Below are 25,375 nucleotides of genomic sequence, written 5' to 3'. Positions count from 1 at the left end.
CTACCTATTGGCTCCTTTAAACCATCTGAAATATATGATGAGATTAAAAATCTTAATCCCAAAAAGGCCCCTGGTTATGAGTTAATAACAGGTAAGATACTACAAGAACTTCCTAGAAAAGCCATACTCTTTCTTACTTTCGTATTTAATGCTATTTTGAGGCTTGAATACTTCCCATCACAATGGAAGGTGGCTCAAGTTATTGTTATTCCTAAGCCAGGAAAACCTCAAAACGAAGTAATGTCCTACAGGCCAATCAGTCTACTACCTATACCTTCTAAATTATTCGAAAAGTTATTTTTAAAACGACTTCAAGTTTTTATAACTGAATGCAATTTAATTCCCAATCATCAGTTTGGTTTCAGAGTGCACCACTCCACTATCGAACAAGTCCATAGAGTAGCTAATATAATAAGGCAAGATTTGGAATCAAGAAAATTTGGTTCTGCAGCATTTCTCGATGTGAGTCAAGCCTTTGACAAAGTGTGGCATAAAGGGCTTCTATTTAAAATAAAAAGTCATCTACCTTACACTGTTTACAACATTATAAAATCTTATTTAGAACGAAGGTATTTTCAAATCAAGTTTGATGATTGTCTTTCAGATCTGAATGAAATAAACTCTGGTGTACCTCAGGGAAGTGTACTAGGACCAGTGCTGTACCTAATTTTCACTGCAGACATTCCAACTAATCAAAATTCTTTGACAGCAACATTCGCCGATGACACTGCCGTACTGGCATCCCACTCCAACCAAGTTGTAGCGTCACAAATTCTACAAACTAACTTAAATTCTATCACAGTTTGGCTTAAAACTTGGAGAATTAAAGTGAATGAAACTAAATCTGTTCACGTCACATTTACGTTGAAACATGACACCTGTCCACCAGTGTTCTTAAACAACATTCAAATTCCTCAAAGAAATGAAGCTAAGTATCTGGGTGTACATCTCGATAGGAAGCTGACTTGGAAACCACACATATGGAACAAAAGGCTCCAATTAAATTCAAAATTTTCAAAACTAAATTGGCTTTTTGGGAGCAAATCCCATTTATCAATAGAAAGCAAACTGTTGTTGTACAAGACTGTTCTAAAGCCCATCTGGACGTACGGAATTCAACTGTGGGGAGTTGCTTCTACATCAAATATTGAAATTATACAGCGTTTCCAATCTAAAGTTCTCCGAAAGATATTACAGGCCCCATGGTATGTTCGTAATGAAGTCATTCACAGAGACACGAATATCCCTTTTGTTACTGAAGAAATTCCAAAGTTCTGCATCAAGTATCAAAACAAATTAAACTCTCATCCTAACTACTTGGCTATTAATCTGCTGGACAACAGTGACCATCAATTTCGGCTAAAAAGACATGATTTCTTAAACTTAGCTGATCGATTTTAAAGATGAACAATCTTAAATGTTTATGTTAATTAAGGTTAATGAACTTTGAATAACCATGTCCTTAAGATTTATCATCTAATTTACTTATTGTTTGTTGTATATAAACAGATTGTAAATAAATTAAAGTAAAAAAAAAAAATAAATAATAATTTTCTTCAAATAAAAAAAAGTTTTAAAAATGTGTATTGTGAAAATGTTGTTGTTAAACTATTAATTTTTCTATTTATATTACTATTGTATTTATTGTGCAGACTATCTCATCTATTAGTGTGTGCAATAGTTGATTTTTTATTAATTTTTATGTATACTATTTGTATATGTTGTTTTGAGTTTAATAGTTTTTGTTACGAATACTTTTTACTTGCTTACAAGTGGTAGTTTTTGTACTGCTCTGTTGTAATTTGGTTTTTTACCTGTAACAGTGCATGTAAATAAATATATAAAAATAAAATTGAATACATGTTTACAATTTCAAGTTAAAAAAACTTGAGTAAAAACTTTTGTTGATATACTTGTGTATTGTTTTAAATAATCATAATTATCCTATAGTATAGCCGTATTGTACTGTAAAACCTAAATCCCTATTTTACACATAAAACACAACTTTAAAACACTGGAGCAGTAAAAAGCTATGTTAAGTCTTAAGATGCAGATGACAGAACTACTTCTGTAACTGTTAAGTTGCCACCTAAATGTTGCTTAAAGCTCTATTTAAATATGGACAATAACATACAAACAAATAAAGACAAATAAATATGGTGTAATCAGTGTCGGTAGGGTTAATTTTGTTTGAATTTTATAAAATTGTTTTAGTCACAGCCCATTAATATACTTTTTCAATGGCAGGGTAAATTCTTTAATCGTTCTATGAAGAGTTGCAGGGACTTAAAGTACAGCTTAATTAACAGAAGCAGCAGTTTCTGATACATTACAACAAGTAACTTACTGAACAGCGAAATTTCATCCCCACTTACAAGGTGTCAGAAGATTAAAATACGGACTAACTGCACATAACCTAAACATGATTTAATGGAAAACATGATTTTCTGAGTTCCCCAAGGCTGTCATGGAGGTGAATTTTCAAAAACAGAGAAATTTAAATTGGAGTTTTAAAATACAGGATGAAAGCTTTCACAGAGTGTGAACCGCATGCTCACAGAGACAAGAGCTTCTAGAGGTCGGAAGTTACTGTGCATGTTAATCTATAAATAGACCATTCGTATAGTGATTGGTTAATGTATGAAAGAGGTACATGTACGTATTCCTGGCCAGTTTTCTTAAAGACAAAGACTAGTAGCTTAGCTCTCAGACTTCCGGCTAAGACAGACAAAAACGGCACTGAAGATAAGAGTAATGGCTTTAAAATCCTATCAACCAGCAAGTAGTAAAATCCCTAGAACTTTAGAGGTTAAGATTTCCCACAGCTTTGTATATAGTATAGGTAAATAAATGTGAAAATTAAAACCTAATAAGTTTTAAATTTTTAGACAAACATACTGATTTTATAGACTAGATCCTATAAATATAATTGACATACATTTCCTACCAAAATCGATAAACCTGTATTTTATAATAGGTTAGAAAAATTAATTTAGTAAGCATACCATCTGAACATAGTGGATCTGAGTACACTGCTTTTAATTTTAGGGGCACTTTCCTTTTCTTAGTAATATCCCACATGTCCAAAATGTACTTCGAGTCACTAGTTACAACAAACACTGATCCTGACACATTGAAATGATGAACAATAAATTTAATGCCAAAATCACACTGGAAATGATCCAACGTTTCCAAACTCAGGGCATCAATGATTTGGAAACAATCAAAACACAAAATAATAAACTTTCCGTTGACCACAGAGGTTGATTGCAACAAGTAATGTTTGTTAGCATTGTTAAAACGCCTCTTCTTGAGTTCCAAAGACGTGTTGAAGTCGTGTACTGTACACACTGTGTCATACCAACCTTCAGAGTTACATTGATCCGCATTTTTAAATAAAATAACATGTGAACCATAAATAATTATGTGTTGTGGATAGCCACCATATTTGAAACAATATTCAGAAAACGTTTTGTTTTCAAAGTAAAATTTGAGTAAATAATTTTCATTAGGACATTGCATTTCTTGTCTTAAGAACCAGTTATCTTTTGTTTTTGAATGCACTGAAATGGAAAATCCATCAAATGGTGAACAGAACGAACCGATTTTGCAAGCCTTTGTAATGTCCCAAATATGAATAACATTTTCTCCACATTTGTTAGATACCAAATATTGGTCTACGGTCCAGTGCTTCCAGCCAACACATCTTTCGTCATGCCTGCTGAAGTGTTGACACTGCTGATTGAACGTAACGTCTTCTTCAGTAATTGAGAATGAAAAAGACAAAGGATATTCTTTTTCTGGAATGGTTATGCTATGGACATTAACTATAAGACAAATAACCACTACTAAATAAGTACCTACCAAGTGGAAACTATTGTAGTTAACATCATTTATTAGAAGTACTGAATGTAAAACAGGAATTGTATCTATATCCCAAACCTCAATTCCGTCGCTATGAAAATCGTTTATAAAACGTCCTAAAAACAGATATCTGTCCTGGTAAATCAACTGCCCTTTTCCCTTTAAAGTTCTGTGTCTACCACCATAATTAAAAGATGATTTTGCTTCATAATCCACAACATTGCTCTCTCTCCAGTTGTTCAGGAGGTGAGTTTTCCTCATAAAGTGTATCCAGTTGTCACAGAGAGGTGCAAGTGTCTGCTCCAGCTGGAAGGTTGGCTGTACATGTTGCTCCAGGGATTCCAGACTTGTTAAGTCCTGTTCTGGCAGATATCTCTTCCACACCATGTTGTCGTTGAGAGCAAATCTCAGGTAGTGGCATGTCAGAGAACAGGAGAGTACATCCTCAACTGACAGGAAGCTGGTCAGATGGTGAACTACTTCAATTGGTAGAGAGAGTAATCCTGCCGGTTCCATGTTATGTTAGGCCAACCTTAAAAAATAATATATCTCTTTTATTAAACTTAAAAGCTTTAGTGTCTCAACTTGATGTTTACCAAATTGTACTATTATTCTTTTATGTTGGCTCAATGTAAACAAACAAATGTTTATAAAAATACTATTGTTAAATTCATCCAAGAATCTATTGTTGAAGGAAACAGGATTTTTCCGGACATTTGCCATCGTTCAGTGAAACAAGAAAACAGTAACACTACGTTTCGAGATCTGCAATCTGATCTCTTCTTCAGGTAAAGAACTAACCTAATACATAATTACAAACTAGGTTAAAATAAACAAATCTTACTAAAGCGTTGTGGCACGCCTAAGTCAGGAATCACAACTACATGTTGTTGTCAACTTCACTAACACTAAAGACATGCACTTAATACAAAACTATGCAAAACACTAATCATTAAAACTAAACTACGGAATACAGGTCACAATACGTCTTCACTCGTCTACTAACCACCTACGACTGACTCTTGTTTCACTGAACGATGGCAAATGTCCGGAAAAATCCTGTTTCCTTCACAATCCTTCCATCGTCAAAAATAACCTTTAAACAAAGAATCTATTGTTTTTCTAATAATGTAAAATAAACCAGTTATATAAAATTAACTTTTACTTGTATCTCCTCCAATTTAATATATAAACAAGTACACTACACAAGGCCAGGACAAGTTAATTGGTGATGAGTAAACAAGAAAATAACCAGAACATCAACGGAAGTTGACTATTTTACCAGCCCGTCATCATTAACATACACTTTACATCTAAAAACCTTTACCAAATCAAACTAAATATTGATTCTTAATAATCCAATCAAATTTTAGGAATGCAACAAACAATGATCAGTACTTTAGTAAGTAGACTTTAACATGATCAACAAACAAAAATCTAGCCCAAAATAATGAATCAGAAACTAAACAGACTGTAGCTTATATCCTAAATTTTAACACTTTCAATCCTAGAAAAGAATGTCTTTCAAACTACAAACAACGTTTTGAAAATTGTAAGTTCAAATAAAGAATACTGTGCTAAGCTATTACTAAATTCAATTGTCTAGTAATTTCAACATAGTGTCATCACTTTCTTCACCTAAGTTACCTAATAAACTACCCTATGATGACATAATCAAACTTCTAACAGAACATCTAGAGCCTAAGAGAAATATTCTTGTCTCTCAACACGTTTTTATCAATACATCAAAACGATCAGTAGTCGATTTCAGAGTTTGTAACCAGTCTAAGAAGTAACATAAACTGTGACTTCCCATCTACCTGCGATTGAAAACATAAATAACAGACATTTTCCTCCGGACTCAATTCATATGTGGAATCAAAGACAATTCTATCCGTGATTATCTCTTACAATCTGAAATTTATGAAGTCAAAAATATTATATCGAAAGCTATAGCCTTAGAAGCATATAAACTTGACTCTATGCTAATTGCACAAAAACATCTTCCAGTTTCATGAATACCAGTTATCAACTAAGTTTCTCACCCATCTAGTCCTAACTAAAGACGTAACCATTCCCCAACCCCACATCGTACGTTCAACAGGTCAAATTCAAGGCCTACTTGAAAGTCTTGATTCAACTATGATGAATTAGGAATCAATGGGCTATATTTACATTGCGGTAAATTAAACACTATCCAAAAAATGTTGTACAGACAAAAACAAGCTAAGATGCTCTGAATGTTCTAGGCTAGGAACATGTCAGTAAAGTTTGCATCACTTCAATTATTTCCAAACCATCCGAATCCAACAAAAATCGACCAACCAAGTACATGACATACAAAACGATTAGTATGGTGTTCATAACATCGTAGATATTTTCCAAATTGACCCATCACAAGAAACCAAGCGTTGTCCATGCGTTGGTAAATGTTGAAGACACACCAGTAAAACTTGAAGTAGATTCAGGGTCAGATTCACCTTCCTACCATAAAAATGTTTAACCAACTAAATCTAAATATACCACTTCAGCCTACAAACATAGCATTTAGATTGTATACTCAAAATGTTTTTCCTCCATGTGGAAAGGTAAGAAGCTTATGTGAGTTACAAATTGAATGCTTCAAAGGTGAAATTTACATCATACCAGACAAATACCTGCCTATATTAGGCCGAGTATGGATCCACAATCTAAAAATCAACTTACTTGATGTCGATAACCAGCAAGCACCTTCTCAACCCATCAATTCTATCAATAACGAAAACGTGTTATCAGCATTCCCTGCGTTTTTGAACAGAAAATAGGTTGCATACTTGATTTCAAAGTGTCACTCAAAATATGAGAAGGTACCAAGCCCATATGTCATGGAGAGTGTGTATATCATTGCGATGAAAAGTAGATCTTGAGCTAAATTCTCTCGAAGCAGAAGGAATAATCATAAAGATCGACACCAGTGTCTGGGGCTCTACCCTTGTAGTCATTCCTAAAGTACATGGTGGAGTTTGCATCTGTGTCGACTATAAGGTAGGAGTGAACAAAAGATTGACAAACTCCCACTTTCCAATCAACAAAACCCAACTTCTACTAAACAATCTACGAAACTCCAAATACTTCTGCCAATTGGATCTATGCCAGGCATATCTACACATCCAGGTCAATGATGCATCCAGTGAGACACAGACAATAACAACTCACAGAATGACAAAGCCAACATCAAGTCTTTTATACAGATGTTTCAGAAATGTGCACAATATAGACACACAAACAGAAATCTGCTTTTGTCTTCAACTAGTGGGAAAGAAGACAACGCTAAACGCACAGCCAATTAAACCTCATGGTGGTTAATTTTAAATATATACGTTTTAATGTTGCAACCCTAAATTTTACAATTAGTTAATGTTGTGAAAGTTAAGCTAATATGTTGGATTTCTATGAAACCAACCAATCCAACACATGTTGTATTGATAAGTTACTTAAAAGATCATATTATTAACCTTCAAAATATACCTGTTTACTGATTAAGTTTATTCTATATTTTTCTAGTTGCCACCATTCTTATGTTGGCAAAGAAATAACCAGTGCTCAAATATAACCAGAGTCACGTTTTGACGTACAGAAATCAAGACTCCCAATGCACCAATATTTAGAATTTTTAATAGCAATCCAGAGGTAAACTTCACACCAAATTTTAACCTTCTAAGTTAACTAGTTCAATACTTATCGTGCAGACAAGACAGAAATAGGACAGCATTCATCAACAACTGACGGAGAGGTTTTGACTCAGCTCAGCCAATAAAAATGGAATAGACAGTGTAAAACATTAAGCAATAATTACAATGTAGCGGTTCCTGTAAATTGATATTAAATAATACCTAATAAACTCAGTGTAAGAAACAAATCTATTTGTAATTTATCAATTATGAAAAACACCATTACAAATAAAATAGCCAACAGTCTAGTACAGTATCCATTTTGACAACTGCTTTAACATTCTACATTATTTACCATACTTTTTTTAAAAAGAAAACATATTGATCATTACGAATACTAAAGGATATTGTCACTAAATATAATCTAAGGAGTTTTATTCACAAATGAAATTACTGTATCAGCGGTGGAGGCAATAGGACTGGCGACATCGGTGAAAGTCCATACACTACGCAATTATTGTATACACTGTTATATAGATTTATAAAAATTCAGAAATCTGTGCAGCATTTGTATAGCATGTAGCATGTAAACGCAGTACAGATAGTTTTGATGGGCACATGTCAAATAAACAGGTCAATCGTCTACATGACATTTTCATCAAATCTGTACTCAAAGTCAATCAATTTATCTTTCACTAGTGGTACGACATATTATAATGTACAGTAGCCTTTTAGCATTATTTACCATCCTAGGATTTGTTAAAGTCAATTTTCTACAAGAAAGACTTTGTTTATATAAAAACCACTTTTTATACTTTCATTTTGAAAAAAAGAAGCCTCAATAACGTACCAAAATTTAAAAAAATTGTTTGGTTTCAAGTAATAGTTATAAATAAAAATCATCTAATATTAATATAGAGCCTAATTTTCTTCTAAGAACTCACTAACAGATATTTTCAAACATGTCGTTGCATCATTACAAAGCAATGCATATTGTACTTGTTTTTTCAATACTGTCTTGAATTCTGTTGTTTACAAAGAATGCTTCTGAGTATATTACTTATCCAGGTTTTTCTTGATTTAGTTGTTAATTACTTAAAATTTGATCCAAAACTGACAAACCTTGAACACTGTTGTTTAGAGGGCTTCTCTAAATGATCTTTGATTAATTTTCTCTAGTACTTTTTGGTATTCCTGTCTAAATGTACATCTGCTTCTGATGGTTTCACATATTTGTGAAATTACTTTGTTTTAAACCTGATATCAAGATTAAAAAAAAAAGTAATTCACAAAAAGTTTTTAGTAATGATGTTTTAATGTTAAATACGTAATAGTGTGGGTGGCATTTTACTTGATAAGACAAAGTTTTAAATTCGTTTCTTACAAGGATCTCAAGATCTGAGAATAAAAATGGACTTGGGAGGTTTTGGGGACAAATATTTTCATGGTTTATAAACCCAATTGATTTGAAAAAGATTTATAAGAAAGACAATTTTGGTTTGATTTGAAAATATTTTTAATAGTAAGGATGGTTGATGATTCTGACTCTCAATGCACACATTCACATCCTTACAAACAAAGCAATGCTCTGTTAATTGTTAGTATGTTCTCCATTGTACGGTACTGTCTCTATTGATTCTCACAGCTTGTCCTGTCTCATGTTCATATTGATTTTCACAGACAGTTTTTTCCATTCTGGCACAGTAGAAGAGAATAGGTCATATGCTGACATCAGTTTTCGAACACGAAATGAGAAGATAACATAAACATGTTTATGTATTTTGTTGAAAAACCAAAATTCTTACTTTAATATATCAAAACCGATGCCCTTCTTGATATATTAAGCTTTGCCATCTCTTATAGTCAGTAAAAGGTTTCTTGAAGGATAAACTCATTCTGGAGAACTTTAGACTACAAGAAGTTAAATAAATTTGATGAAAATACAAAAAATTAAGCTAGTGGAGCAGCTATACAAACTGCACAGGTGGTCTGCCTAACCATATATAACTGTTGAGAAAAAATTAATTCATTGATCTCATTTTCATTTCATTTAATCTGTTATTCCCCAAAAGTACAACCAGCTGTGTTTCAATGGCTCTCCAAAAGAAGAAAAATATAAATTCTGTGCCCATACCAAGCAGGGGATTAGCCTACTGAAGAAGTTTTCTCCTTTGGAGGGGGGGGGGGTGATTAAGTGGGATAAAGATTTTTGGTTAACATATATTTTTTGTAAGGTTTGGGAGTGCAGTGCTGCCAATTCTGCTAAAACCTTGCTTGCAACTTAGCTTATTGTTAATTCTCTGGCCAAACCTTAATCAGTTTATGAAACCTTATGCATTTTGAATTTTTTAATAGTAGAGTATTAATTATATCAATAATTATTATCAAAATATTAAAAAATTATGCAGAAAGGTAAACTATCATTCTATAATCTCCCCTATACATGTGTGTAACAAATATTGCCTGATTTATTTCCCCATAAGAACAAATACTCTTCTCGTTTTCTTTGATTATGAGAAAAGCACACTGTGAATAAAGCGTGTTTATAGATATTTGCAATGAAAGCACACTACAGCCAAAGTCAAAGGTGTGGGGATAGGTTATCAGGAAATGAATGGAGCTGCTTGAAAGTTGAGCAATACAACGGCTCAGGTATATTCCTCCTGACCGTCCACAACAGTTCACCCCACCCTTCAGGTGTGTCATCATGCTAGAGGCATTTCTGATCAATACTCTCCAATCACAGATCACATTTAAGGAGGGAGGGGGGAAGTACTGATTGGAAATGCCCCTAGCCATCAGTGTGGTCTTTGTGCCACCCTGCATTTCCGGTAAAGTAAGACAAACATCTCTAGAGACAGTAGCCAAATTCAAGCTCAGATCATGTGAACGCTATGTGTATGTGTATAAGATTCCTTATATAGGAACATAGGAGCTGAATTCTTTGTGTCCTAAAAGGGTTAACTATGTGCTTTTTTCACAGTATGTTTTTTCGCAATATCTTTTCTTTGGATAGTTTTACAAGATTTTTATACCTAAAAAATCTTTTATTATTTTTAGATACACATTTGAATATAAAATGTTAAACAATACCAATAATGCTGTAACAAAGAACCTTGAATGTGTACATGTCATATCTTAAAAATGTATTAAAACTCTAAAAACAAAATGGTTAAGTTTTCAGAGTTTTGTATTGTTCTATTGGGGCTAAAATCAAGATCAGCTGTTCATACAGAACTGGCTTTAAAATACAAGGAATAAAATTAAAATTACTGCATAACTGTCTAAATGGTTTATACATAAACTAAGAAATTGTTTACAAAAATACATACTAGTAAAATCACATTTAATATACATAATATATATCCAGTCATATAACTACTGCACATTTAATAAATTACAACAATCCAATACACATATATCATGAACATAAAATCTTATTACCACATTATTATTAAGACTTGTTTAACAAATAATATACAAATAAGCATTTATTTCATACAAAGTCTGGAAGAAATATAATTTAAAACTGCCTGCAATAATTCTTGATGAATTGGAGGAAATATTAAAATTAGACAAGTGAGAAAGAAGTAAATCATGAGAAATCTTACACAAGCAAACATACTGACATGACATGTGAGTGGAAGAAAGAGAATCAACTATCTTCTTCTCTGGTTGAAAAACATGCATATATAAACTCTTAATTTCTACCAAAAGTGATAAACGTTTATTTTATAATAGGCAAGAAAAATTAATTTCGTACAAGTACCATCAGAACATAATGGATCAGAATACACTGCTTTTATTTCTAAGGGCACTTTCCTTTTCTTGGCAACGTCCCACATTTCAAGAATGTGATTCGTGTCGCTAGTTACAACAAACACTGATCCAAACACATTGAAATGATGAACAATAAATCTGATGTTTATATCACACTGGAAGTGATCTACCGTTTCCAGACTCAAAGCATCAACTATTTGGAAGCAATCAAAACACAACATAACAAACTTTCCATTAACAACAGTGGTGGATTCTAACAAATAATGTTTGTTGGCATTGTTGAAACGTCTTTTCTTGAGTTCTGAAGATGTGTTAAAGTCATGCAATGTACAAACTGTATCGTACCAACCCTCTGAATCACTATGATCAGCATTTGTAAACAAGATAACATGTGAGTTATAGATAACTATATGTTGCGGATAGCCCTCATACTTGAAACTATCACTAGAAAAGCTTCTGTTTTCAATGTTGAACTTAAGTACATAGTTTTCACACGTGAATGGGGTTTCTTGTCTAAAGAACCAATTGTCTTCTATTTTACAATACACAGTAATGAAGTATCCATCAAATGGTGAACGGAATGAACCTATTTTGCAAGCCTTCACAATATCCCATATATGAATAACGTTTCCCCCACATTTGTGGGAGACTAAATATTGGTCTACAGTCCAGTGTGTCCAACCAACACATCTTTTATTGTGGCCTATGTGCTGGTATGGCTGATTGAATGATACATTTTCTTCAGTAATCAAAAAAGAAAATGAAAACGGATACTTTTTTTCTGGAATGGTTATCTTATACACATTAACTACGACACATTCAACCACAACTAATGAAGTACCAACTAAGTGAAAACTCTTATACTTAATATTTGTTATTTCAATTAAAGAGTGTAAAACTGGAACTTTATCTATGTCCCACACTTCAATTCCATCACTATCAAAATCATTTATATAACGGCCCAAAAATAAATATCTATCCTGATAAATTAATTGTCCTCTTCCTTTTAGAGCTCTATTTCGAATATTGACATATCTAAAAGATGTCTTTGCACTGTACTCCACGACATGGCCTTCTCTCCAGTTATTCAGGAGACAAGTTTTTTTCATGAAGAGTATCCTACTGTCACAAAGACTTGTAAGTGTTTGTTCCGATTTAAAGGTTGGTTGTACATGTTGTTTTAAAGATTCCAAGTGATTCAAATCTTGCTCTGGCAGATATCTCCTCCACACCGTATTATCGTTGAGGGCAGATCTCAGGTAGTGACATGTCAGTGAGCAGGATAAAACATCTTCTACCGAGAGGAAGCTGCTGAGGTGGTGAATTAGTTCAATTGGCAGTGAAAGCAGTCCTGCTGGTACCATCATTCGATAGCTCAATCCTTAAAAAAATAATACAGTTCTTTAATCCAACGGGAAATGTTGCCTGTGCTATATTTACGAGGTGTGTCCATAAAGTATCCGACCTTGACGTCTGGCATGAACTGACGTTACTCGTCGGCAATCTGGTCTCCTTCAAAGCCCCCTCCACAAGCCACTACCTTATTCCAACGCTTCTCCCACTTCTGGAAACAATCCTTAAATTCATTTTGCGGAATGGCTAACAGGTCCTTCATCGCATTTTGTTTTATTTGTTCAACATCATCAAATCTTTTTCATTTCAAAGGAATTTTTAATTTCTGAAATAGCCAGAAGTCACAATGAGCTATGTCAGGACTGTAGGGAGGCTGTCGTAGTTGGTTGATGTTGTGTTTGACCAAAAAACACTGAGTAAGTCGTGGTGCAGGATCTAGTCATGGCTTGTCCACAGTTCAGGTCATTTCCTTCGCACTGCATCTCGTAGCCGCCTTAGGACCTCAAGATAATACTCCTTATTCACTGTCTGGCCTCTTGGAGCATATTCATGATGAACAACGCCATCCTGGTCAAAAAAATGTCAGCATTGTCTTGACATTGCTTCAACTTTGTCTTGCTTTTTTTGGCTGTTGCTCTTCGCGATTTTTCCACTGTGAAGATTGAGCCTTTGTTTCAGGGTCATAGCCATAAACCCATGACTCATCACCAGTAATAACTCTTTTAAATAGCCCTGGGTCACTTTTTATCAAATCCAGATTGTCCTGTGCGAAGTCGACAGTTCTTTTGGTCTTCTGTCAGCAGCCGAGGAACAAATTTTGCCGAAACACGCTTCATTTTTAAATCTTCGTGTAAAATGTTACAAACTGACAATTTTGGAATTCCTAAATCTTCTTCCAGCTCTCGGATAGTCAATCGACAGTTTTCATTAATTGCTGCATGAACACGTTTAACGTTTCTGGCCGTTGAAGGCCTGCCAGATCGGACATCACTCTCCACTGATATGCGGCCTTTTATAAACAGCCTAAACCACTCTTTTATTTTTGTATCGCCCATAGACACGTCACCATAACCTTTCCGTATCATAGTAATCGTCTCTGATGCTGAATGGTCAAGTTATTGGCAAAATTTAATGCAAATGCGCTGCTCAACACGTTTAGTCATATTGAAATGCGACGTACACACATGGCAGTACTGTACGGAACAGAGCGCTGTGACTCAATAAGTGAACGGATCGTATTCAATGCCTACTATGGGAAGGAGTAGGCTCGCCCCTCCCCTCCAATAACCGGTTCGAGCTGGTCGGTTACGCCGCAGCCACCTACTGGTCGGCAGTCGGATACTTTTTGGACAGACCTCGTATACATAATTATTTATTACATTAATTTTACAACAGAAACAACTCATTCTAAGTTATAACACAGTTAACATTAAGAAATCCAGAGCAAAGTTTAGCTTCAATTATAACTTTGCATATAATTGCAAGGGTTGTTTGCTTAGAGTATAAGACAATTCTCAATCTTGCCGAGGAGTAGGTTGATCTTCAGATAAAATAGTTTCATAGACAGAGAATGCTAGCTAGAATATATGCAGAGAGAGGAAGCAATAATTAAGATAAGAGTGACTAGAGGGTTGCTCAACAACTCATTTTCCTGCACTATAAATGTGCAACACCTTTAACACAGAGGTGTTGGATATGTCTCTTCTATATTTTTAGAATTTCTATTCAAGACATTTGTGTGGGAGTCTTGTGTCTATTAGGAAAATAAAGTTTAGTTTTACATGAATATTTCATTAACTGTACATTCTCTAAAACTGAAATATTCACAAAACTAAAGTTTAAATTGTATATTATGTTATCAATATAAATATCTATATTAATTGAGTTGAATCCTTGTTAAGATCAAATATTACACATAAGTACATTTTACTCTCTGAGTGACAATTTATTTTGTTTAAGATAACATTCATCACTGATTGAAGTATACAAAGAGCATGTTAAAAATGTATGACAAAAATATAAAATTTTAACTGTTTGTAATTAACTGTTAAAATTCGAATTCAGTTGATTATATGAGAGGGGCTATGATCAGCTTACCTAACATATCTTTATTTTGTATATGTAAATATAAGTGTATTTTAACTAAATTTTAGAAAATAACTAATTTCTTACAAAACAAACAAATATGTTACTTAACTTAATGCCAATACAGTTCTACTCTACCTAGTATAGATTTTGGTATATAAATTAATTATTTTTAAACAAAAAGATATTTATTTGCAATTTGTTTGAAAATGTTTGATCCAATATTTTTATTTTTGTATATAAGAGTACACTAAATTGTTTACACTAAATCATTATTTTGGTTTGTTAAAGTGACATCTACTTGTATTTGAATATTTTATGGAATATTGTCTCACTGCTTGCATGATCATTGATTTCATGTGGAATGTGTTAAGATTAGAAATTCTGAATATGTGAATCTTTACAAAGATCTAACTTTGAAATGGATGTGCAATATTATTTATTATCCAGTCAATTTTACTTGAGCATGATGTTGTCCAAACCATTTGTAGCATTGTGTTAGATCACTTTGTTCCTTTATTAATTTTCCATCCATTCTTGAACTCCCTAAACCAATGAAATTCTGAGCCTTGACAGGGTGTCATCTTTGTAAGCCTAGAGTCATACTTCTTGGAAGGACCTTTTTCCCCAAATGTGAGCATAATTTCTTGTGTAATGCTTCTCCAGCTAACAGATTTTCAACCTATGTATTTACACCTTCTTCCTCCCAAGAACATAGAAGAATTTTATTTCTTTGTGTACTAGCTGATTTTAAAATGAGTAATATCAATTTTAACGGTTATATTACCATCCCAAAGTGTTAAAATTTTCCAACTGCTTTAAAATAAACATATAAATTTATATACATTCATAATGTCTAATGCAATCTCTCTCCATTCCTTCTCTACAAGAAAAACATCCCTTCTGGCTCAGCTAGATGAAAGGTAGATTTCACATATGGTCGTCATCTCTAAATATGAAACCGAGGATGCATATTTAGTTTAGATGTTTAATTTACACAACGCTGATGGGACAATAACTCTCAATATTGACATGTTAATATAATTAATTGAAACACCTTTAAACATGTAAAAACCTTAAGACAAAAATTGGTATAAACATATAAATTTTGTTGTAAAACATGGACTTTATTTAGTTACAAATAAACCCATATTATGTTTGTAAACATATCTTCTTATAACTTGAAACAGATGATTTCATAACAAAAATTTAAATAATCTATTCTAAGGATCTTTTTTACATTTTTGGGCATTTGCCCAATTTGTTCTAATGTGAATGGCCGCCATCTAGAATATTCGTATTCGTTTAGTCTGGCTAACGAACTCATCTAAGCTATATGCACTTACTGCCTCTGCACTAAGTTCAGTCAGAGTTAAAAAAAACTATGACAGTAATTGTGTTTACAAACTTGCGTTACATTCTATAAGTCCGTACATACACACATGTATATGTATGTAAATTATATATACAGCGTGTATCAAAATGAATGACCTAATTTTAAAACTCAATATCTATTGCTAAAAATGTACTACAAAAATAATATTTATTGCAAAATACTCACAAAATCTTAAAGTTTTAGGTATGTTATTACAATGTTCTATATGTCCACCAACAGCAGCACGAACAACATCCAGACGATAGCTAAATTCCTCATAAACCTTACACAACGTATCTGCGTTCACAGACCTTATTGCGACAGTTATTCTGTTCTTTAGTTCTTCGATGTCATGAGTTAGAGGGGGAACAAACACTTTTTCCTTCACATATCCCCACAAGAAAAAGTCGCATGGGGTCAAGTCTGGTGATCTTGGAGGCCAAGGCGGAGCTCCATCCTGTTGGAAAATGAAGTCACCAGAGTCTGCCTGAAGTTGTGGGAAAAGCCAATTCTGCAGCATTTGAAGATAGCTTCCATTCACAGTGTCTCCCTCAAAAAAGAAGGGACCGTACACTTTTTTACGAGAGACTGCACAAAAAACGTTCACTTTCGGCGAGTCTCGTTCATGCTGAATAACGTCGTGAGGTTGTCCGAGTCCCCATATGCGCACGTTATGTCGGTTTACTTTACCAATAGTATGAAATGTTGCTTCATCACTGAAAATTAATTGTGATAAAAATGTATCCACTTCCATGTCCTCAAGTAGAGTATTACTAAATTCAACACGTTTTCTTTTATCACCAACCCGGAGAGCGTGTACTAATTTTAGTCTGTATGGTTTGTACAGCAAATGACGTCTTAACACTCGCCAGACAGTCATGTGAGTCATACCCAGTTGTCTGCTTGCACGGCGAGTAGACGTTCGTGGACTGCGCTCATACGTTTGCCGAACTGTTTCCACCATTTCGTCAGAAGTGCGAGGTCGGCCTGAACTTTCACCTTTGCACAAGCACCCTTTCTCTTCAAATTGGCGATACCATCGACAAATGTTTTTAGGTGAAGGTGGATCAATGCCGAAACGAGGACGAGAAGCAAGCTGGACCGAAACAACTGACTCATCCTTGGCAAACTGCAACACACAAAACGCCTTTTGTTGAGCTGACGCCACTTTATTACAGACTGACTGGAAACGAAGAAGATGCACTGACCGACATCTAGTGGCGATTTTATTAAACTTTAGGCCACAATCATTCCAAATACATAGCTTTCCTTGCCTGCACGCCTTATGTTTCGTAATTATTACCATACTAAATCAGGTCATTCTTTTTGATACACCCGGTATATAAAATTTATATATGTATATATTTTGGTATGTATGGGCTTATACAATGTAAAGCGAGCTTGTAAACACAATAACTGCTGTGTTTTTTAAATATCCTGACTTTTATACATACATAAATACATATATATATATATATATATATATATATATATATATATATATATATATATATATATATACACACAAAATAGTTTTAGGTAGATTTCATATAAATCTACCTATTGCTCTCATGACAGACCTTGCCTTTACAAGAAAATGTTTTGTATTTACTTCGATGTTGAGTGCCAGAATCTAAAACTAGCATAATTCAAACAAATTCAATTCAATTCAAAACCTTATTTATTTCCAAATAAAGAAATTAAAATTCCACAATAGATTAATATATACTATAATAATTTTAAAAATATGATTAAAACATAAACATTTCTTAAAATATTGGAAAAAAGTACCTACATAGGCAAGCCTGTGCGTGGGCACGATTCCTTGAAAAGATAGGTCGACCCACATTGCTGATAAGTTTTAATCATATATATAAATCAGATATATAACATACTTAACACACACGCACATACATAAATACACAAACCTAGCTCCCAGTACTGTAGAACTGAAAATAAAGTAAAGTAACGGGCCTAGGTTGGTAACAGACAAGGGCTTTAAGTAAAAGAAAATTCCTATCTGTAATTGGATGCAATAACGTTCTCCGTTGCTTCCCCTCCCTAATCCGTAAGCCAATTAACCAGTAGCTTCTTAAACATTCCAATTTTTATATTATAAAAATCAGTTAATAGTCTCGGCAATTTTCTAATCAAAATTTGCATTATATAGTGAGAATTAGTTCATGTAAAGCTTTTAGTTAATCTATCTGTTAGAATAATGATAATAAAATAATATCATAATAAAAATAATTAACCCACTGGAAGTGGCTCAAGATAGAGGAAGTTGGAGAGACATTGTTGGCGAGGTAAAAATCATCTGGGTTTCGAGTGGCCACAGGAGTAAGTAAGTAAGTATCTGTTAGAATATTTACTGAAACCGAAATCCTAGTTCCGTACCTATGGTTAGTTCGTCTAAAAATACACATATACATGTACATATATCTGTGCCAGCTGCGTAAAGAGTGTTAAGTCCAAAATTGGTCAAAATGAGTTATTGCTACACCCGCATGCAGAACAATGATATCTACGTTTGTGTATAGGGTGATAAGTCCAATTTCACATAATAAGCAGGTTATTCACTTGTGCGCCAATGGTATAAGTAAAAAGTGAAGAATATTGATTGTGTAAAGTGTGTTTAGTCCATGGTCACATTTTACTCAAACTATACTGCTTAAGGTCTATTTGTGTTTAGTGTGTTGTTAAGTCCAAGCAATTTGTGACTTAACGCACTATTCACTAATTTATTTATTAAGTTAACACACTTTACACTGTTTAAGCCTGATTTGACTACTTTAGTTTTTCAGTAGTTGTATTGACCATACTCTGGAAAACAAGCACATAATAATCATCATAACCTGATACTTTGTTGATTAATGTGAAGTGTAGTGTACAAGTTAGTTTACCATCATGTCATCAAGATCTAAGTGGATTTTGGAAATGTGTGGTGCAGGTAAAAGCACAGATTTTTCTTCGGAAGATGAAAAAAAGGGCGTATTTAAAAAAGAAAAAAGTTCTTTGAATATGCAGAGTTTGCATATGAATCTAAAAAAGTTAGATAAAGAAAAATCAAAAGTTGACCATTACCACTAAAACAGTGACATTTGATTTGCAGCAATGCCTGCCAACTCCTCTAGTTCACAATTCTGTGGCTTTCTATAAACGCCAAACTTTGGACTTTCAACCTAACAGTCTACGACTGCACTGAAGGCTTAACTTACTGCTACCTTTGGCATGAAGGTATAGCTGGTAGAGGTGCCAATGAAGTGGGTTAATTTATCTATTCGTTCATTTCGGAAGCTACAAAACCTGATGTGACATGTTTTGACAATGTACACAGATACATGTGGGGGCCAGAACAAAAACACATACATAGCTGCTATGTGTATGGTGACCCTACAGAAATTCGCCAGGACTAAAGAAATCAACCATAAATGTTTTGATACCTGGGCATACGCACAAGGAGTGTGATACATCTCACGCTCTAATTGAAAAACGTAAAAAAACCTTTCACAGAAACATTAACCACCCCCACGATTGGAGCCAGCTTATACGAAGTACTGGATCAAAGCATCCTTTTATTGTAATGAAGAACTTGAAGACTTTTTTGACTTTGCTAAGCTTTTCAAAAGTGATCTCCAGCAGCGCAAGCAAGATGTTGTAGGAAACAGTTTCAATTGGAGGAATGTGCAGTGGTTGAAGTACCTAAAAAGTTGAACCTGGAATCATTTTCTACAAAACTTCCTTGGACCCCAATCAATCATTTCAATGTATAAGTTTTAAAAGGAGATGTAATGAAACCACTTTTGCAATGACCCTAGTCTACGTTACAAGGCCCAAAACCCTATCCCTGAAAACAAAAAGAAAGACCTCCTTGACCTATTACCTTTTATTTCACTTGTGTTTTCACCAATTTTATAAAGACCTGAAGACTTCACAGGAAGCCAAAGGATACCTATCCAGATGACATTCCAAATGAAGAAACTGAAGAGGCAGTACCATTAGTTGTAAAAAGGAGGAACGCACAAAATCCAAAAAAGAAGAAAACATGTAATAAAACGAAAAAGAAGTAAATATAAAAACAAACCGCCAAAGGAAAGGGTTAATAGACATTTTCAAAAAAATAATTAATTGTTAGAATATTAATAATTCACTGCTCTGTAAGATTAGAGAATTGTTAACTTTTTTTACAGCTATTCCGAAACACAAAAATTTAAATTTTGTCAATTTACCAATATGTTTGCCAGAGTAAAACTTTTGTGTTTGTATAAATATTTAATCTAGCCTTTGACTTAATTAAACAAATATACTACTTAAAGTTTGTTTTTTTAACCCTACAAACAATTTTTAAATATTTAAAGACAGTGTAATAAAAGTTTACTGTTTCAAATCGCAGCTTTCTTCTAGTATAAAATAAGTTTAAGTCCATGCAATTAGTGTAAACCGTGTTAAGTCCAAGTCAAAAAAAGTTTTACATTTTTTTTTTTCTAATAAAAGAAAATATTGTTACGTTATTTTGAAGTATAGTACCTTTTAAGGTAATACACAAACTAATATTTTAATGAAAATAGGAGGTCTGTAGGAGTAAAATGTCCACATACAATTAAAAAAGTGTAGGTTTCAGATTTACTGAAAACTTCAAACGTGAATATCTCAAAACTATGTTTTTTGACTTAACACTCTTTACACAGCTGGCACAGATATATGAATGTATATATAAATATACGAGGGGTATTAGAAAAGTAAGGTTCCCTATGCCGCCGAGACAGAATGCGATATGTTGGGAGAAATCTGGCAACACTGTCTTACTCATCAGTTGTCCCTCTCTCTATCCATACCACTCGCGCCTCGCTACGTCCAACAGTGCCGGCATAGCTGCTTTGGAAGATAGAGCTCCCTATCGTTGTTACCGCCAGATGCAAAATTCGTGCTGTGATACGTATTTTAAATGCAAAACAGATTTCACCTATTGAAATTCATCGTCAGTTAATCGAAGTTTATGGGGAAAACTGCATATCTGTTCAACACGTTCGGAAATGGTGTAGAGAATTCAGCGAAGGCTGCATGGAAATTCACGATGAAAACCGAAGTGGACGGCCTTCAGTTTCAGATGGAGTTGTTGAAAAAGTTGAGACAATACTGCTTGAAGATCGGAGAATCACCATTCACAGGAACAACAGTAAACTCTGACAGATTTTGCGACACATTAAGAAAACTGAGACGCGCGATCCAGAACCGCCGGAGAGGAAGATTGTCCAGTGGTGTGAGGCTTCTCCATGACAACGCTCGACCTCATGTCTCACGTCAAACTCAAGAACTGCTGACAAATTTTGGCTGGACTATTGTGACCCATCCCCCCTACAGCCCCAACCTAGCCCCAAGTGATTATCACTTATTCCCAAAATTAAAGGAACACTTAGGTGGCCAACGCTTCAGTACCGATGATGAAGTCAAGGAAGAGGTTACTCGATGCCTCAAAGGATTGGCGGCCGAATTCTACAACATGGGATAGAAAAGTTGGAGCATCGTCTACAAAAGTGTTTGGATTAGGTGATTATGTGGAAAAATAGCTTAACTTTTAAGTTTTAAATTGATGTATAACACTAAGTAGGTATATAGAGCAGTCTATTTTAAAAAATCATGGGAACCTTATTTTTCTAATACCCCTCGTATATTTGTTATTATGGTAACTTTGGATTCTAGGGGTCATCGTCTGAGATAATGCAAAAAATTCTCTTGCAAAGGCAAGGTCTGTCATAACAGCAATTGCAATAGGCAGATTTCTATGAAATCTACCTAAACCTCAAAACACTGAATGAATGATTTTCAAAGTAAAACGAACTAGGTATATTTTATTAACTAAATACTAGTAAATATTTACAAAAAAGTTATCTAACTTGGATATAGTTCGGCCGACAATAGTAATTAACCACATAAATGGTAAGTGGCAAATGTTGTCCCACGACGCAGTACAAGATTAGATGTCTAAAACAACCTTAAACCAACACAAACTGGATACCGTTGGGCATATAAGATTCTAAGCTTACATTTTCAAGCATCAATATTACTAACTGGTATATTTATAGTTTTTGTCATCGGTTAATAGGCTGCCACTTGAGTAACCATAATAACAATTGTTATAAAATTTACGATTTCCATATAACTCACTGGATGTGTAGAAAATGGCCAATTAAATGAACATACGAGTTTATATCTAACGTTTTTTAAATGAAATCCTTTGAATCCAAGAAAAAGCAACTGTTCATAGTTTTGGTCCACAAATAATTTCTATATTAGTTTTTTGAAATACTAGTATTTGCAATCACAGAAAACTAAATAATTGTACTTTACACTGAACTGTGTAAGAATATCAATCAGATATTAATTTTAATCAGATGGTGAAAGTTTAGAGATCTAGTGATCAATACTATGTGTGTTACGTTTATACCATTGTAAATACTGTAATAAACTATTAATTTTCAAATTCAGAAGTAGTTAAATTAACATTCTACAAATATTACTAAAATTAATTTTTTTTTAAATTTTAATAAACTATTGCATACTACATCGTATTGGTCGTAATTCTTTCAGCAACAAATTAATACATGTTACTGCATACAAGTAATATGATTTCTGAAATTTTGTCGATCTCCCATTGGCGAATTTAAATCTATGAAGAGCGGAGGATAAAACTTGGAATATTTTTTTAGTTAGTTCGGTGTAAGACTAGTGGAAACTCCCACCGTTAAATAGTATAACTTCTCCGGCCTCGGTGCCATGCTTAAAGTATCTTATTTATTGTAAATATTTTTTTAGTGAGGCAGTCTATAACTTATTAATAAAGGATATACATCCAATTGTTATTTTTTTTAACTACCTCCCCTCTATTTTTTATTTTCACTCTCTTTTGTGGAAGTGAAGTTGTGAAATGGAACAATGTAATCTTTTCATTGCAACTTCATTAACCGTTAGATCACAGTGCTTCAATTTTGTTTGCATTTCTTCCCCTTCCCCCCGCCTTCCATATTACAGGTCTTCAGGATCATCTGGTTTACATAATTAACCAGCTCCGACATCATGACTGAGGGGTAAGTTCTAACCATACTAAATAGACACAAGTTACAATTAGTTGTCTTTAATTTATTTGAATATATTATTTCAATGGTTGTGCTTCATTTTTTAATGTATTTCTTTTCTCATTATAGCCAGTAATTCAAAATTTACTGGAACTGTCACGCGTAAAGGACTGTATGGTTAGCCCAAACCGCAATTCGGGACCCCAACAAAATTGAAATCTGTTTCTTACTTTTAATCAAGTTAGCTCGCACGTACTCAACAACAGCTATAATGAATTTGTATTGCGTAATTCACTCCTGGTCCTAGTTATCTTCAGTGAGATGACAATACAGAGTACAGTCTACGAAGTATTCCATGGAAACTATTAAACACTAAAAATGATTTAATCAATAATCTTCGTTTAGCTATGAATAAAAGGACAGACTGCATTAAACAAGATATGAGTCAAAGGACAGTTAAAGGGTTAAGAATGAAAGACTAGGGGCTCAATAAGATAAAATTACTTCTTGTGAATAACATAAGGCAAAATTTATACAAAAGTTTAGTTTAATATATCTATAATAAAAGACTTTATTTTTTGAACATAAAATTTAAGAAATATCTATGCATTTGTAACAAAAACATAAAACTCCTTACATACTTCACTTCATTGAAACAAGTACAGGAGTTATATTTTACCAACAGTGCAAAATTCTTAATTTCCACCAATCAAAACTAACTAATACTGTATTAAGTTCATTGACATATAAGTGGCAGTTTCTAGAGCTTTTAAGTTCTATGTTTACTTTTTTCTTTTTTTCAACATCCCACAATCCCATTGAATTGTCTATATCAATAGTAACAATAAATAATGAACCATGTACATTAATTTGGTGAGCAATGAAAATAACATCTGGGTTGCATTTAAAGCGGTCAGTTGTTTCCAAAGAATTCACATCAATAATATGAAAGTAATCATTGCAAATAAGCACAAATTTGTTATTTATTACCTTTATGGAATTTAACCAATTATTTTTCATAGCATTCTTAAAACGTCTTCTTTTTATTTCTGCGAATGTGAAGAAGTTGTATACTATACAAAGTAAATCATGCAAATCTTCTGTATCACTATCGTCAGTATCATGGAACACGATAACACGAGACTTAAGAAAAATCATATGGTCTACATATCCTTTGTATTCAAATATTGTATCAGAGAAAATTTTATTTTTTATGTCGAAACGTAAATAATACTGGACAGAAGAACACTGTACACATTGTTTCAAAATCAGTTCATTTCCCACAAAACTATGAAGATCAATCGAAAAACCATCTTTCGGTGAAATAAAACTTCCAGATTTTGCAGCACTTAAAATATTCCAAACATGTAGAATACACTCATGTGTTACATGACCACATTTATTAGAAAGCAGGTACTGGCCAGCAGCATAATGTGACCAACCAACACATCTGTCATCACAGCGGCCTGTGTGATGACACTTTTCATTGTATACTACGTTTTCATCAGTGATTATAAAAGAGTAAATAAGAGGAAATGTTTTATCCGGAATCGTTATTTCATATACATCAACTTTAATACACTTTACAACAACTAACTTTGTACCAATTATAAAAAAACTGTCATAATTCACATCATCAATTTCAATTGAAGTAAACAAAATCAGATCTTGCACGATCTCCCAAATTTCAATGGCATCACTTTGTATGTCATTTACAAAACGACTGAGGAACAAATATCTGTCTTTATAAATTAACTGCCCTTGTCCTCTAGGGCCTTGCCCTCCACCACTAGCATAAGTGAAGTCTGTGGTTTTACTACACTCCACAAAATTGCCCTCTCTCCAGTTGTTGAGGAGGTGAGTTTTCCTCATGAAGTGTATCCGGTTGTCACAGAGAGGTGTAAGTGTCTGCTCCAGCTGGAAGGTTGGCTGTACATGTTGCTCCAGAGTTTCCAGGCATGTCAAGTCCTGCTCTGGCAGATATCTCTTCCACACTGCGTTGTTGTTGAGAGCAGATCTCAAGTAGTGGCAAGTAAGAGAGCAGGATAAGACATCTTCAACTGACAAGAATCTGCTGATGTGGTGAATGATTTCAACAGGCAATGAGAGCAGTGCTGTCTGTTCCATGTTTGGTTAGGTCAATCCTTAAAAAAATTAATAAACATCTTTAATTCAGGGAGACCTACTCTACCTAT

At 33.7% G+C, this 25,375-nt stretch overlaps 1 protein-coding gene across 9 annotated transcripts in view; it reads right to left on the bottom strand.

Annotated features, from left to right (window-relative positions):
- Nucleotides 1-25,375, bottom strand: part of LOC124359936 (GDP-L-fucose synthase) — a 163,119-nt gene that overhangs the window by 124,392 nt on the left and 13,352 nt on the right. For 2 of the 9 annotated variants that reach the window (XM_046813102.1, XM_046813098.1), the window contains exons 2-3: nucleotides 24,171-25,324; nucleotides 10,792-12,675 (exon numbers count right to left, since the gene is read on the bottom strand). The exons of 4 other annotated variants lie outside the window; for them this stretch is intronic. In XM_046813102.1, coding sequence (XP_046669058.1) covers nucleotides 12,670-12,675; nucleotides 24,171-25,307 — 1,143 coding nt within the window. In that variant the 5' untranslated portion in view covers nucleotides 25,308-25,324 and the 3' untranslated portion in view covers nucleotides 10,792-12,669. Of the gene's footprint in view, nucleotides 1-2,881; nucleotides 4,397-10,791; nucleotides 12,676-23,670; nucleotides 25,325-25,375 lie in introns of those variants that run through there. 3 more of the 9 variants (XM_046813101.1, XM_046813097.1, XM_046813096.1) reach the window with 3 other exon arrangements.

The sequence above is a fragment of the Homalodisca vitripennis genome, chromosome 4 (assembly GCF_021130785.1).
Source record: "Homalodisca vitripennis isolate AUS2020 chromosome 4, UT_GWSS_2.1, whole genome shotgun sequence".
NCBI classification, from domain to species: Eukaryota; Metazoa; Arthropoda; class Insecta; order Hemiptera; family Cicadellidae; genus Homalodisca; species Homalodisca vitripennis.
The sequence above is the reverse complement of the archived record's forward strand: the minus strand, read 5'-3'. Positions and strand labels throughout refer to the sequence as shown.